General features: G+C 47.1%; 1 protein-coding gene across 3 annotated transcripts in view; it reads right to left on the minus strand.

Annotated features, from left to right (window-relative positions):
- The window catches only part of TAMM41 (TAM41 mitochondrial translocator assembly and maintenance homolog), an 87,008-nt gene extending 79,303 nt beyond the window's left edge, over window positions 1–7,705 (minus strand). The window contains exons 1-3 of one of the 3 annotated variants that reach the window (XM_063940768.1): window positions 7,605–7,705; window positions 6,860–7,000; window positions 5,221–5,403 (exon numbers count right to left, since the gene is read on the minus strand). In XM_063940768.1, the coding sequence (XP_063796838.1) occupies window positions 5,221–5,403; window positions 6,860–6,997 (321 nt within the window). In that variant the 5' untranslated portion in view covers window positions 6,998–7,000; window positions 7,605–7,705. Of the gene's footprint in view, window positions 1–5,220; window positions 5,404–6,859; window positions 7,001–7,289; window positions 7,363–7,604 lie in introns of those variants that run through there. The other 2 variants (XM_063940767.1, XM_063940769.1) reach the window with 2 other exon arrangements.
- Between the last annotated feature and the right edge of the window lie 7,633 nt (window positions 7,706–15,338).

Here is a 15,338-nt window from a genome sequence, read left to right on the forward strand (position 1 = left end):
AGGCTGGCATCCATGGTCACTAGGACCTAGTCCTGTATGTCGAACCTACGGCCCTCTTGAAGATGGGCACTCTGCAGCCACTACAGTAGAGATACCCTGGTCCTTGGAGACAGGGTTATCAGCCTAATGCATCTGAAGATGCGACCCGGACCACTTGTCTAAAAGGTCCCCCTGAAAAGTTCTTGCATGGAACCTGCCGAATGGGATTGCTTCGTAGGAAGCTAACATTTTTCCCAGGACTCGCGTGCAATGATGCACCGATAACTGTTTTGGCTTCAGGAGGTCTCTGACTAGAGATGACAGCTCCTTGGCTTTCTCCACCGGGAGAAACACTTATTTCTGGTGTACAGTCCAAACGGCAGAGTCTGGACTTGGTAATGGTAATCCTGTACCACAAATCTGAGGTACTCCTGACGAGGATAGTAAATAGGGACATGCAGGTAAGCATCCTTGATGTCCCGGGATACCATGTAATCCCCCTCGTCCAGGCTTGTAATAACCGCCCTGAGCGATTCCATCTTGAACTTGAATTTTTTTATGCATGTGTTCAAGGATTTTAAATATAAAGAAGGGTCACACCGAACCATGCGGTTTCGGTACCCCAACCGTGTGGAATAGTAACCCCGTCCTTGCTGAAGTAGGGGCACCTTAAGTATTACCTGCTGGGAATACAGCTTATTAATTGCCTCTAGCACAGCCTCCCTGCCTGAGGGAGTTGTCGGCAAGGCATATTTGAGGAAACGGCGGGGGGGAAGACATCTCGAATTCCAGCTTGTACCCCTGAAATACTACTTGAATGAAACAGGGATCCACCTGTGAGCGAGCCCACTGATCGCTGAAACTTTTGAGACGGCCCCCCACCGTACCTGGCTACACCTGTGGAGCCCCCGCGTCATGCTGTGGACTCAGAGGAAGCGAGAGAAGAATTATGATTCTGGGAACAGGCTGACTGGTGCAGCTTTTTCCCTCTTCCCTTGTCTTTGTACAGAAAGCAAGCGCCTTTGACCCGCTTGCTTTTCTGAAGCCGAAAGGACTGTACCTGATAATACAGTGCTTTCTTAGTCTGTGAGGAAAACGGAGGAAAAAATATTTCTTCCCAGCTGTTGCTGCGGATACGAGGTCCCAGAGACCATCCCCAAATAATTCCTCACCCTTATAAGGCAGAATCTCTGCCTTTTAAGGTCAGCATCACCTGTCCAGGGACAGGTCTCTAATACCCTCCTGACAGAATGGACATTACATTCATTTTGGATGCCAGCCGGCAAAATATCCCTCTGTGCATCCCTCATATATAAGACGACGTCTTTAATATGTTCTCATGTTAGCAAACTAGTATGTTTGACAGGGTCACCGACCACGCTGCAGCAGCACGCTCTGCAGGTTTCAGTCTAGTACCTGAGTGTGTAAATACAGACTTGAGGATAGCCTCCTGCTTTTTATCAACAGGTACCTTCAAAGTGGCCGTTCCTAAAACGGCAGTGCCACCTATTTTGACAACCGTGTGAGCGCCATATCCACCCTAGGGGATATCTCCCAGCGTAACTTATCCTCTGGCGGGAAAAGGTACGCCATCAGTAACTTTTTAGAAATTACCAGTTTCTTATCAGGGGGAACCCACGCTTTTCACACACTTCATTCATTCATCTGATGGGGGAACAAAACACTGCCTGCTTTTTCTCCCCAAACATAAAAACCCCATTTTTAGAGGTTAATGTCAGAAATGTGTAACACATTATTTTTATTGCCGGGATCAAGTCACGGATGTTCCTAGTGGATTGTGTATATGTCTCAACCTTGTCGACACTGGAGTCAGACTCCGTGTCGACATCTGTGTCTGCCATCTGAATGAGCGGGCGTTTTTGAGCCCCTGATGGCCTTTGAGACGCCTGGGCAGACACGGGCTGAGAAGCAGGCTGTCCCACAGCTGTTACGTCATCCACCCTTTTATGTAAGGAGTTGACACTGTCGGTTAATACCTTTTACCTAACCATCCACTTTGGTGTCGGCCCCACAGGGGGCGACATCACATTTATCGGCATCTGCTCCGTCACTATATAAGCCTCCTCCTCAAACATGTCGACACAGCTGTACCGACACACCGCGCACACACAGGGAATGCTCTGACTGAGGACAGGACCCACAAAGCCCTTTGGGGAGACAGAGAGAGAGTATGCCAGCACACACCAGAGCGCTATATAATGAGGGGATTAACACTATAACTGAGTGAATTTTCCCCCATAGCTGCTTGTATATACAATATTGCGCCTAAATTTAGTGCCCCCCCCTCTCTTTTTTACCCTTTGAGCCTGAAAACTACAGGGGAGAGCCTGGGGAGCTTTCTTCCAGTTGCACTGTGAAGAGAAAATGGCGCCAGTGTGTCTGAGGGAGATAGCTCCGCCCCTTTTCCGCGGCCTATTCTCCCGCTTTTTTCTGGATTCTGGCAGGGGTATTTACCACATATATAGCCTCTGGGGCTATATATTGTGGTATTTTTGCCAGCCAAGGTGTTTTTATTGCTGCTCAGGGCGCCCCCCCCCCAAGCGCCCTGCACCCTCAGTGACCGGAGTGTGAAGTGTGTATGAGGAGCAATGGCGCACAGCTGCAGTGCTGTGCGCTACCTTGGTGAAGACTGATGTCTTCTGTCGACGATTTTCCGGACCTCTTCTTGCTTCTGGCTCTGTAAGGGGGACGGCGGCGCGGCTCCGGGACCGAACACCAAGGACTGGGCCTGCGGTCGATCCCTCTGGAGCTAATGGTGTCCAGTAGCCTAAGAAGCCCAATCCGGCTGCAAGCAGGCGAGTTCGCTTCTTCTCCCCTTAGTCCCTCGCTGCAGTGAGCCTGTTGCCAGCAGGTCTCACTGAAAATAAAAAACCTAAATCTATACTTTCTTTCTAAGGGCTCAGGAGAGCCCCTAGTGTGCATCCAACCTCGGCCGGGCACAAGATCTAACTGAGGCTTGGAGGAGGGTCATAGTGGGAGGAGCCAGTGCACACCAGGTAGTCATAAATCTTTCTAGAGTTTAGCACAGCTACGATCAATCACACTGTCATGCGGGGGGACGCCCAACACAGGGCTAGTCCGCCACGCATGTCAGTGCCGGCCTCCCGGCAGAAGTGCAAAGGCATCGCACAGCGGCGATGCCTTTGCACTTCAAGAGTAGCTCCCGACCAGCGCAGCTTTAGCGTGCTGGCCGGGACAAACTCCGCCTCCTCCCGCCCAGCTACCGCCTCTGCCTGTCAATCAGGCAGAGGCGATCGCATCCCTACAACGGCCTTTCGGCCGTCTGGCATGTGCCGGCGCACTACGGCGCCGGCGCATGCGCAGTAGGGACCCGTTCGCTCAGCTGCGACAAAAAGCAGTGAGCTAACGGGTCAGAATGACCCCCAATGTCCCTTATTTACCGGCAGGCCGCATCTGAAGAAAAATAACCAAATGGAAATTGACAAGTCAGTGAAGCTGTTGTATTAGCTGAAGTAATTGATCACAGCCCGAAATGAAAAGCTGGTTGAATCAATCATCGATCACTGTGGCATAGAATGCTTGTTAGCCACTTAGAAATTATGTTTGAAGCTATGACAGGCAATGTTACTTTGTGCACAATTGTAACTGATGGTAAATAAACGTGACTCCTGAGTAATGAAGTTAATTGCGGTGAGTTATTTGCGTCTCAATGTTCCACAGCCGGTATATATGCAGCAGTAAGCAGGTGAACAAATTACATCTCCAGGGGGCTGGCGAGCCCGAGCGTCCCCGGGCAAGTCCACAATGTGCCCAATCTTAGGTTGTGCTGGAGGATACAGTATATCTTAATACCAGCCGGAATCAGCCGCGAGGATCCCGCTGTAAAGTGCTGTTCTCTGTGCTTGGACGTGTTCCCCCCGTAGCAATATCAAAGGGAGAGAAGCGGGTATGGATACTCCAGGAGATTTGTGGTCAATCCAGTAGGTAAAGGGGAGGAGTCCTTAACGCGTTTCGTCACGGATCACGTGACTTTCTCAAAAGAAAGATTCAACCAGCTAATAAAACAGCTTCACTGGCTTGTCAATTTTCATTTGGTTATTTTCCTTCAGATGTGGACTTCCAGTAAATAAGGGATATTAGTCAATGTTTTATATATGAATCTTTTTAACGAATTGTTATTTGTGCAATTTATGCTACATGTATTTTATGCCATATACATTTTAATTGCAATATTCATTAAATAATTTATATTTATTTCCAGCTCTCCATTTTTTTTGGAAGTTATAGTGCTTTCCCATGAGCACTGCTATTTTCCAAACTTTCTGAATACCTGGAATCTGATTGGTTGCTATGGGCAACATCCCATCTTAAATAGAACTCCCATCTTACTAAATTTACACCTAAAATTCTCTCTTAAGGAACTAAAGACAACAATCTAAGTGATTATCAAAAATTAGGTTCAGCATTCTTTTTTTTCTTTTGAAGTGCACTGACTACCTGGCTCCCAGGGCATATCCAGCCCTCACTAGACTTAGGGGTCTATTTACTAAGCCTTGGGTGCATATAAAGCGGACAGAGATAAATGGGGACATTTACGAAGCAGTGATAAGAGCAGAGAAGTGAGCCAGTGGAGAAGTTGCCTCATCAACCAATCAGCAGCTCTGTATAATTTTATAGTATGCAAATTACAGATGTTACTTCCGTGCTGATTGGCTGCCATGGGCACTTCTCCATTGGCTCACTTTACCGCTCTTATGACTGCTTAGTAAATGTCCCCTAAAGTCCCAGCCAATCACCTCCTAACTGCCATGTCACAGGCTGTGTTTGAAAAATGTCAGTTAGGAACTGATTGGCTGGTACTTTATCTCCGTCCACTGTATCTCCATCCAAGGCTTAAGGGGGGTACACACGGAGAGATCCGTGTTTAAAATCTAAGCAATCTGACTAGATTGCTTAGATTTTAAGCACAGATCTGCCGTGTGTATGCCCCCCAGCGATAGCGATGCAGGCTCAATCTAGCTGGTCGCGCACTTCACCGCTCTGTGAAGTGAGCGGCCCCCAGTCCGGCTCCCCCCTCGCTCAGCACATCGCGCTGTGCTGAGCAGGGGGAGAGATGTGTGCTGAGCGGTCTGTGTTAAGATCGCTCAGCACACATCTCTCCCGTCAGTACCCCCATTTAGTAAATAGACCCCTTAAACAAGTGATGTGTTTACATTACATAAAATGACCAGCAATAAAATACACAATATGTCCACTTACCTTCCCATCACATGGAACCAGGGTGTTATAATAAACCCCAGCACCATACTTATTCTGCACATTACTAATTTGTTTTGGGCCCAGGTATTTCATGAAAGCGTAGTGACTCCGGTTCTGCATCAGATTCATGGTATGCCACATGACCGGATCATCAACCGCAAACACAAAGTCCAGCATGTTGTTCTAAGGGAAAGACAACATACATATGATTCACACAATATTTTAATAACACAAGATGATTCCGTACAAAAGACATGGCACATCATGGATGTAGCAGAGGAGTTTAGGGGTCTATGTACTAAGGCTTGGAGCAGAGGCATAACTAGGGTTTTCGGAGCCCAGGGCAAGATGAAGAGTGGCCGCCCCCCCCACAAAAACAAAACAAAACAAACAAAAAAAACAACACACACAAAAAGAAACATGTGCGCGGCGTAAAAATGGGCGTGGCCACGCACCAGAAGGGATGTGGCCACTGAAAATGGGGCATGCCAACATGACTATCACCTACCCCGTGCCGCCTCTCAGCACACTACTACCTACCCCTTGTGTCTCTCAGCACACCTTCATTCAATTTTTGCACAGTACGCATGCAGAGTCCCATTTTACACAGTGCCAGATACTCAATTGCCCCACAGTGCCAGATACACAATGCCCCACAGTGCCAGGTACACAGTGCCAGATACAGTGCCAGGTACAAGACCCCCCCGCCAACTTCAGTCAGGATCCCAATTCCCGTCACCGCTGCCCTTTGCTATGTGAGGGGAGGAGAGCGCAGTGTCTCTCCTGCCCCTCAACGCTTCATGAAGTCCGGTCTCCGGCGGCGGCTATCTTAAATGTGGCGCCGGTTGTTAGCCAATCAGAGCTCGCGGCCTGGCAGCCAATCAGGAGCCGGTCCGCAAGCTCTGATTGGCTAACGCCGCCGGAGACCAGACAGACACACAGTGAGCACATTGAGGGGCAGGAGAGACGCTGCGCTCTCCTCCCCTCACATTGCAGCGGGACGGGGTGGGTGGGCATGATGCCCTGGCCGGCGGCGGTGCCATCCCCCCCCCCCCCCCTGCTGGGCCTGCCAAGGCGCCCAGGGCACGTGCCCCACTCACCCTGCCTTAGTTACGCCTCTGGCTTGGAGAGAGATAAAGTGGATGGAGATAAAGTACCAGCCAATCATCTCCTGTCATTTTGCAAACACAGCCTGTAACATGGCAGTTAGGAACGGATTGGCTGGTACTTTATCTCTCATCAAGGCTTAGTACATAGATCTCTTAATTCTCCAAAAATGATGTCACTCTCAACACTCTCAAATGGCTGGGGAACTAAATGTGTATGGCTTCCTTTACAGCGGAACAAACCTAGAACTGGCATACGGACTCAGACTGTTATATATAACATCATACAATATTCTGCAAATATAGGTAGAAAACAAATGACAGAATAACCTGGATATTACACAGATATTATGTAACAACTCTCTTTGAGAATTGATGCACAGTGCGATATGAGATTAGTGATACCAATCTATCTGTGGAGGTGTACAGTGGTTTCTATTCTGGGGTACAGTAACTATGTAACAGATGAAGACCTCCCATTATAGATAATCAGAAACACGTGCTGGAAATAACCCCATCAAATTCCATCTTACTTTAGCACTAGCCTGGGGAGCGCTGGACTGTTTGAACACCCCAGATCCATAGGCGAAGGCAAGGCTGATATCCTCTGGGAAATAGGTCAGGATCCGGCGCAATTGATAACCTGTGCCCTGGAGGGCCGTCAGAGCCATGATCTGTGACACACAATGCACACAACACTAATCTAAAAATCCACACAGTGAGCAAGGGCTCTTACATGCTAACAACACAGATGGAATCAATGCACACAACATAACATACAGCTTGCCTGTGCAGCACAGGAAATTCTTACACAATGTGCACACACACATATAAAGCCCTGCCCCCAGCACACACAAACTGCCTGCTCAGAAGCACACAGCACACAGGTCACACACACAGCAGAGGACACAGGACCAGGCAGTCAGGCACAGTCCAGGACACACACACACACACGATTCTCACTTCCGGGTGCTGTGGAACGCACACATTGATAGGTTACATCTAACAGCTCTTGCTATTGGCTGTTGTCTGCTCGGGTTTCATTGGCCAGATTGAGCCAGTAGTATGCACTGTGTGCAGCACTGCAGCAGCAGTCAGTGTCAGTGTCATACCCCTTTTCCACTAGCTCTTAGAAACACGGGTAAATATGTAAAAGTGATGATGAGGGTCTGATCTACAGACAGAGAGGAGATGAGTGTTTGTGGAGAGTGGAAGTATAATGATAGTGTTATGCAGTACTATAAAACGTACAAGTACTGAGCCTGATTTTTTACTTACTTTAAAGGTGGGCAGACTCTACATCTGAAGCAAAAAGCCTATACAGTATAGGTCTGCAAACTCGGTCCTCAGTACCCCACACAGTGCATGTTTTCCAGGTCTCCTCACAGAATCACTAGTGAAATAATTAACGCCATCTGCGGACCTTTTAAAATGTGTCTGTGAGTAATTAATACACCTGTGCACCTGCTGGGTTACCTGCAAAACATGCACTGTGTGGGGTAATGAGGACCGAGTTTGAGAACCACTGTTATACAGTATCGAAACCCATCTAAATAAAATAAGTGTGTTCATTAAACTATAAATACTGTATCTCACAGTTTGTATTGAACAGTGCATAACATTATCATGTCAGTCTATCCCTGCAAATGTGCTGACCAATGTATGTAACATTTTCTCATGCTCTGTGTGTATACTTTGATTTGCTGCATTGCCAGCTATAGCAGTGCGTCCATGGTTTTTTATTTTGTCTCTCCCCATTTTCCGATCTCTATGTCCCCCTCTCTGTGGCTGTCTCTACCCCTCTTTTCCTGTGTCTCTGTTTCTCACCTATCTGCCCAGTATCATCTCATCTCTCTGTAATCCTTCTACCTCCTGTATTTCTTTACCCCTTCCACCCCATCTCTGGGGGTCATTCCGAGTTGATCGCTCGCTAGCAACTTTTTGCAGCACAGCGATCAGGTTAAAACCCGGCAAAACTGCGCATGCACCGCATACTTGCCTACCTGACCCTCTCCATGAGGGAGAAAATGCTCTGTTCCTGGACTTTCCTGGTAATGTATGATTGCCATTACCTGTGGTGAAACACCTTTCTTATCAATTACCTAGCTCACCACAGGTGATGGCAATCATACATTACCAGGAAAGTCCAGGAACAGAGCATTTTCTCCCTCATGGAGAGGGTCAGGTAGGCAAGTATGATGCACCGCAATGCGCAGACGCGTCGTACGGGTACAAAGAGGATCGGCGCTGGATTTAACGAAGAATCCATTCGCACAGCCGATCGCAAGGTGATTGACAGAAAGAGGGCGTTTATGGGTGTCAACTGACCGTTTTCTGGGAGTATTTGGGAAAATGCAGGCGTGTCCAAGCATTTGCAGGGCGGGTGTCTGACGTCAATTCTGGGACCAAAAAGACTGAAGTGATCGCAGCGGCTGAGTAAGTCCAGATCTACTCAGAAACTGCAAAAAACTTTTTTATGCTGCTCGGCTGCAAAAGCGTTCGCACACTTGCAAAGCGAAAATACACTCCCCCATAGGCGGCGACTATCTGATCGCAGCGCTGCAAAAAGTTGCTAGCGAGCCATCAACTCGGAATGACCCCCTCTGTTTCTTCCAAACTTTTCCATTGTGACATCAGGACTCGAGATTGCGCATTGTGGTTAGGAGGGATTGGGGGTCAGCTGTGCAGCAAAGAGGGATCAGACATTGGGGGTCAGCTATGTGTGGAGAAGAGATCAGGCATTGGGGATGAGTGGTGGTAGTGGAATTCATTAGCAGGGGAGCACACAATGTATTGTACACTCTGGTTCTCACTACTCATGACAGATACAGAAAAACATTAAGAAATAGAGAGAGAGATAGGGGCGTATTAAGAGAAGCGGGGGCCTGTGTGCAGTCTATGTCCGGGCCCCTCCTCAACTGGCAGAGCATTATTGATCGCTGGTAGACTCTGCGCTGTGCCAGAGTTTATTGCGCATTGGCAGGTCTCCAGAAAAATATCACATGTACAAAACGCTGGGCAAATGGCTGCCGTGTTGTTTTCTCAGTGATTTTGCAGCGCTGCTGCTGACACAGGACTCCAGATAGGCAAGTATGGGTGCAGGGTGACATTGTATACAATTGTCTCTCAGTACACATTTATGAGCTTTCCATAATGATATTCTGGAAGTTTCCTCTCGGTCATTGTTACTGATACTGTATATACATCAATGGTCACGTCTATTTGGGATGCATCAATGGCCACGTCTATTTGGGATTTACAATGAATATCGTGTAAAAAAGTGTACTTAAAGCGCCAAGTCAATGGCTTCCTGGGTTGATGGGGGCGTGTCAGTTGGAGATAGACTGGAGCATGGTCGGACCACGTAATGGACTGTATCGAGGTGTCTGATACAAGATGGAGATGTCGGTGGCTAAGAAATAGATAGTCAATGTGCGGTGGGCGTATGAGTAAAATGAGAAGTCTAAGTCAGAAGGATGGGATAGTCTCCAAGCATCGATCAGCTGGTGGTCCAGAAGAGTGCGTCTCATCTTCCTATACTCCTTCCCTGGCCTATAAGAGGCTTTGTTTGAAGTGCCCCGTGTACGATCAAGCGACCAATTTATGTCACCACCCCCATCAACACTATCCCTTCCAACAAAGGTTCAGATTTCTCTAGAATAGTAGAAACAAAGTTTGGTTGTTTCACATTAGGGGCATATACATTTAGCAAAGAGAAACATTGATTGTAATTATCACATATATCCAACAGACCTCTACCTTCCATTAATTTGTGAGATACCATGCAAAAATTAACCAGGCGCCTATTTGGACCTTTGTGCACCAGCTATATTGCACTTTTACAGCTTATCTTTTCCAGTGACATTATCTGGAGAATTGATGGTGAACGTGTGAGTAACACTAAAACGCAGGTGTCTGCATACGGCACCCGGAGACTCACAGAGCCTGGAAGCCGGGCTCCAGAGGCATTATCAGGAGAATCAACGGTGAAGGTGTGCCTATTAACGGGACGCAGGTGTCTGCATACGGCACCCGAAGACGCGGACTCACAGAGCCTGGAAGTCGGGGTAATTAACAATAACATACCAGGCGCCAGCGAAGCGCCTTCCCGCAGCCCGAGACCGTCTCACATTATTTTTCTGTTCCGCATGTCAGCTTCAGGTGCGAACCATATGTAAAGTTCCGTTGTGGAGCGTTTGTCACACTTACCTGTTGCACTTTTTGGCTGAGTGGCAATTTGATGAAGAGTGTCTAACACTACAAAACATAACGAGACACTGTTGCAATTTATAGCTGGTCAAACTATTTGCACGATCCTATACAAAGGACTTATTTTTAGTATTTTTATTGATTTTTCTGTGCACAGGAGTTTACTTATGATCCACCTCCTTTAGCTTATTATTAGCTTATTACTATGTTCTGATTTTTGCTTTTTTGATTTATGTTTTATTTAGACCGGTCTAATCAATTTATTCTTAAATTAATTTTTAAACATACATGTATGTATGTGTGATAAAAATAAAAAAGAATCATATAAAGTATATTTAATTATCCTTTTTGTTTTGTTTTTATTGAGTCAAGCAAACTCTGAGCCATATCATTCTGTAGAGTTAATTAGCGCAGGAATCTATGTGTCTATTAATTTGTGAGATGAAACGTTAGTTACCAGTAAGTGTCCAGCAAGTAATATGGCTACTCCTAAAGTCTTGCCAGCTGATTTATTAGATGTAAAGACGTGGGTAATAATGACTGTCAGGGAAATCACAATTTCTCCTGTGAGCTGACCTCAGAGTTGTGTATTGTCAAACGTATAAATTATATGTGGCTGGAGACCCTGACATGACGTTGTAAAAGGGGATTGTATTTCTACATCAAAAGCAGAGATTGCCAAGCTCTGGACATTGAGGTCTGATAAGTCAAATTAGTTGTTATGTCAACAGGGGGGCTCTGTAAACAGACCAGGGAAGTGTGACCAATGCCCCCTGCCTGAAAAGGAATGCAGGAATTCTATTTCCTGACTAGCGTCATAAACCTCTGGAACTTTAATACACAACTCCATCCTTAGAAAGATGTGACACACAAATCATAGGCCTTCTATAGATATCACAAGGAGAGTGACCTTCCACAGTTCCACTGCTGGATATGAATGGGCCCAGCAGAGTAAGTGTTAACCTTTCCAAGAGGTGGGGGCTGATGTGCTAAGGCACCTGGGGGTCTATAACTATGTGACTCACTGATAGATCCTTGTTCATTCTGATGGAAGTGGCTGCCAGTGCCTGAATGGATGTCTATTTTCTTGTGAAGCTTCCTCACACAGAACTTAATGCACTATGTAAGAGTAATTAGGTTCTGATTTTCTTTATTCCCTTTTTGTTTATTGAGACTGCTAGTAACCCGTATATCTTTTCTAAAACTCCTTATATTCTTTGGAATCTTTTAATCCTTGTAAACCCGAAGATATTTCTTAATTATAATAAAAATAATTAGTTCTGACTGCTGTCTTCTTGAACCCAAGTCAAGCCAAGTGAAGTACATGTTACCTATTTTTTTATGAGATATTGAGATTTGTGGTTACAGGTAAAGCTAAAGACGCCTGCAACGTCTGTAATACATTGAAAAGTCTTTGCTGGTGGCAGTGTAGATTCGCACGGTGCTGGCGCAACTCTCTGATTTGTGTATCCGGTGAGAGTGGGGCGGCCGGGTTTCGTGACAATGACAATTTATTGAAGGAGTGTTTCCTAGCTTGAAATGTGTTTCTTGGATAACGGCTATGTCATCCTTATCATCCCTAAGTAATTTTAGTAGTTTTATTTAAGTAGTGGACCTTTTTTCAGGAATATTCAATCCCCTAACATTCAATGTGACAACCTTCAAGTCATTAGAACCTGTCATAGAGTATCATTGCAGATATGCCTATTGGACAAAAACCAAAAAGTGAAAGAACAAATGTTCAGATTAGAGATGAGCGGGTTCGGTTCATCGAGATCCGAACCCCCCCCAACTTCACCCATTTTACACGGTTCCGAGTCAGTGTCAGGAATCGACTTACTGCAGCTGCATCTGTCCGCCGGTGCGGTCTCCGTCTGGGGCTTCCATATCTCGCTGCCACTGGTCACCTTGTCGCCAAATGTCATCCTGGGCCTAAGGACACTCCTGTTATCAGCAGGCGTGCATGCACGCCGCGTTCCCGCCGGGCCGCGGCATGGGCGCCGCCATGACAGTTCCCATCAGCTCCTTCGCATCGGACAATCCGGAGCTTGGCCGCACCTCCCCATTCACTCCCAGCCAATACCTGCAGACCGGGGGGTATATCAGGAGCAGCATGGAGAGTCAGTCCTTGCCTTGGACTTCGTGTCATTCCTCTGACCTGTGTCACTGGCTCCGTGCTCCAGTTCCTCTGAGTTCCTACTCTGCCTTCCAGTCTGATCCTGCAATGCCGTGGAACCACAAGCACCAGCAACCTGGGTGCTTGTGATTAAGCCTCTTCAGTTTCTCTGTGAATCTACTCTACGTTCCAGTCTGGTCCTGTACTGCTGTGGAACTACAAGCACCAGCAACCCGGGTACCTGTGATCAAGCTTCACAGTGTGCTCCAGCCCTCTGCAGTAGAGACTTTCCTCCAGGTGCATCTCACTATCTACACCTGTTCATCAGCCTGCAAGCTGCCAGTGTTATTCAACCTGCACTGAGGATTTCAACACTTGTCTCCTGCAACTGTTACCTGGCTTGCTGTTCTCACCATCATCCCTGCTGTGTTCCACGGTCCAGGAACCATCGGTTTCCACACCGATACATCGATCCCCTGATCGATTGTTATATACCATACAGACTTTGCCATAAGACTTTCAACTTCTCTACTACTTATTCATTATTGCATATCCTCTGTTACCATCAAGTATTCCTGCTGCATACTACCTGTTAAAACTGTTTAATAAACAACTTAGCGCACATGCGCAGGAATCCTATTCAGCCTCCTCGTTTTCTCCATCCTATCTCCACTGACCCACTAGCGCCCCCTCCGGGAACACAAACTAGACAGAACCTGACAGTAAGTCCAAGGCCGATGGACTCGGATAGTGGTCAGAATGTGGGGTCAGGGGCCTTACAAAATCTGGTCTCCCGCTTGGATGGTCAAGAGGCTGCGCAGCAGCAGATGTTACAATTCCTGCAAGGAATGTCCTCCCGTCTTGATACACTACAACAATCTCTGCCCAGTGCTCTCGTTCCTTCAGTTCCAGTCAACCCTGCACCTGCAAGTTCAGCGGGTTCTCCTTCACCGGCTGCATCAACTCCAGTGTCACGCTTGCACCTCTCCCGTGCCCAGCAAATATGATGGCAGTCCCAAGGTTTCTTAATCAATGTGAAATTCAGTTTGAGTTGTTATCACACAATTTCCCCACGCCAAGATCCAAGGTTGCTTACATTATATCATTGCTCTCTGGACCAGCCTTAAGTTGGGTGTCTCCTCTGTGGGAGCGTGCTGACCATCTTATGAATAACTATACCGAATTTGTGTCAACCTTCAGACGCATTTTTTATGAACCGGGTCGCGCAACATCAGCCTCTGCAGATCTTATCCAACTCCGTCAAGGTACCCGTAGCATGGGTCAATACGTCATCCAGTTCCAGACGTTGGCCGCAGAGATTCAATGGAATAACCAAGCGCTGGTAGCAGCCTTCTGGCATGGTCTCTCTGATCGAATTAAAGATGAATTAACCACTCGTGACATTCCTGAGCAATTATCAGATTTAATTTCTTTGTGTATTAAGTTGGACTCTCGCATTCGCGAACGCAACAGTGAGCGTGCTCATAGTGAGCTCCGCAAGCCGAGAATGGTACCTCCGACACAAATTCAGCCTCCATCTTCTGATGAGCCTATGCAAATAAATAGGTCCCGCTTAACCCCTGAGGAGCGGTCAAGAAGACTTCGAGAGAGACTGTGCCTATATTGTGCGGCTACAGGTCACCAAATTAGTTCTTGTACAGCGCGTTCGGGAAACGCCACATCCTGACTTGTAAAGGAGGAGTCAAGTTGGGATCTTCTAGACAAGCTCCTTCAATCCAAGATCTTATCTTTCCTGTGACTTTAGAGACTAGGGCTGGACTCCAGTCTGTATCTGCATTAGTGGACTGTGGAGCTGCCGGAAACTTCATTACTCAAGCTGCAGTTGACAAGTTCCATCTGCCTATCTGTGAACTCACATACCCAGTCTATATTACTGCAGTGGATGGTAGTCGAATTTCCAAGGGTTCCATCTCTCATCAAACCAAGCCAGTGGTTTTAGGTGTCGGGTTCCTGCATTCCGAACTAATTGAGTTCTTAGTCATTCCTAAGGCAACCCAGGAGGTCGTTTTGGGTATGCCCTGGCTCCAGCTACATAATCCGCAGATTGACTGGTCCACGTTACAACTGACTTCTTGGGGTTCACATTGCCATCAGTCCTGCCTAGCCCAAGTTCGTCCTGTAAGGTCTTCAGAAGTTAAAATTCAGTCAAGTCTTCCTGTGGCCTATCAAGATTTCTCTGACGTCTTCAGTGAAAAGGCCGCCGATGTTCTGCCGCCCCATAGAGAGTGGGATTGTCCCATCGATCTCATTCCCGGCAAGAAGCCACCTAGGGGGCGTACTTACCCGTTATCTGTACCTGAAACCGAGGCAATGAGTGAGTACATCAGGGAGAATCTACAGAAAGGATTCATCCGCCCTTCCTCTTCGCCCGCCGGAGCGGGTTTTTTCTTTGTTAAAAAGAAAGATGGAGGATTACGTCCGTGCATCGATTACCGGGGGCTCAACGATATTACCATCAAAAACAGCTATATACTACCTCTCATCACTGAATTATTTGACAGAGTCAAGGGAGCCCGCATTTTCACTAAGTTCGATCTCCGCGGTGCCTACAATCTCATCAGGATTCGAAGTGGTGATGAATGGAAAACTGCCTTTAATACTCGGGATGGTCATTACGAGTACCTAGTAATGCCGTTCGGGTTGAGTAATGCCCCAGCAGTGTTCCA

The sequence above is a fragment of the Pseudophryne corroboree genome, chromosome 9 (genome assembly GCF_028390025.1).
Source record: "Pseudophryne corroboree isolate aPseCor3 chromosome 9, aPseCor3.hap2, whole genome shotgun sequence".
Taxonomy (NCBI): domain Eukaryota; kingdom Metazoa; phylum Chordata; class Amphibia; order Anura; family Myobatrachidae; genus Pseudophryne; species Pseudophryne corroboree.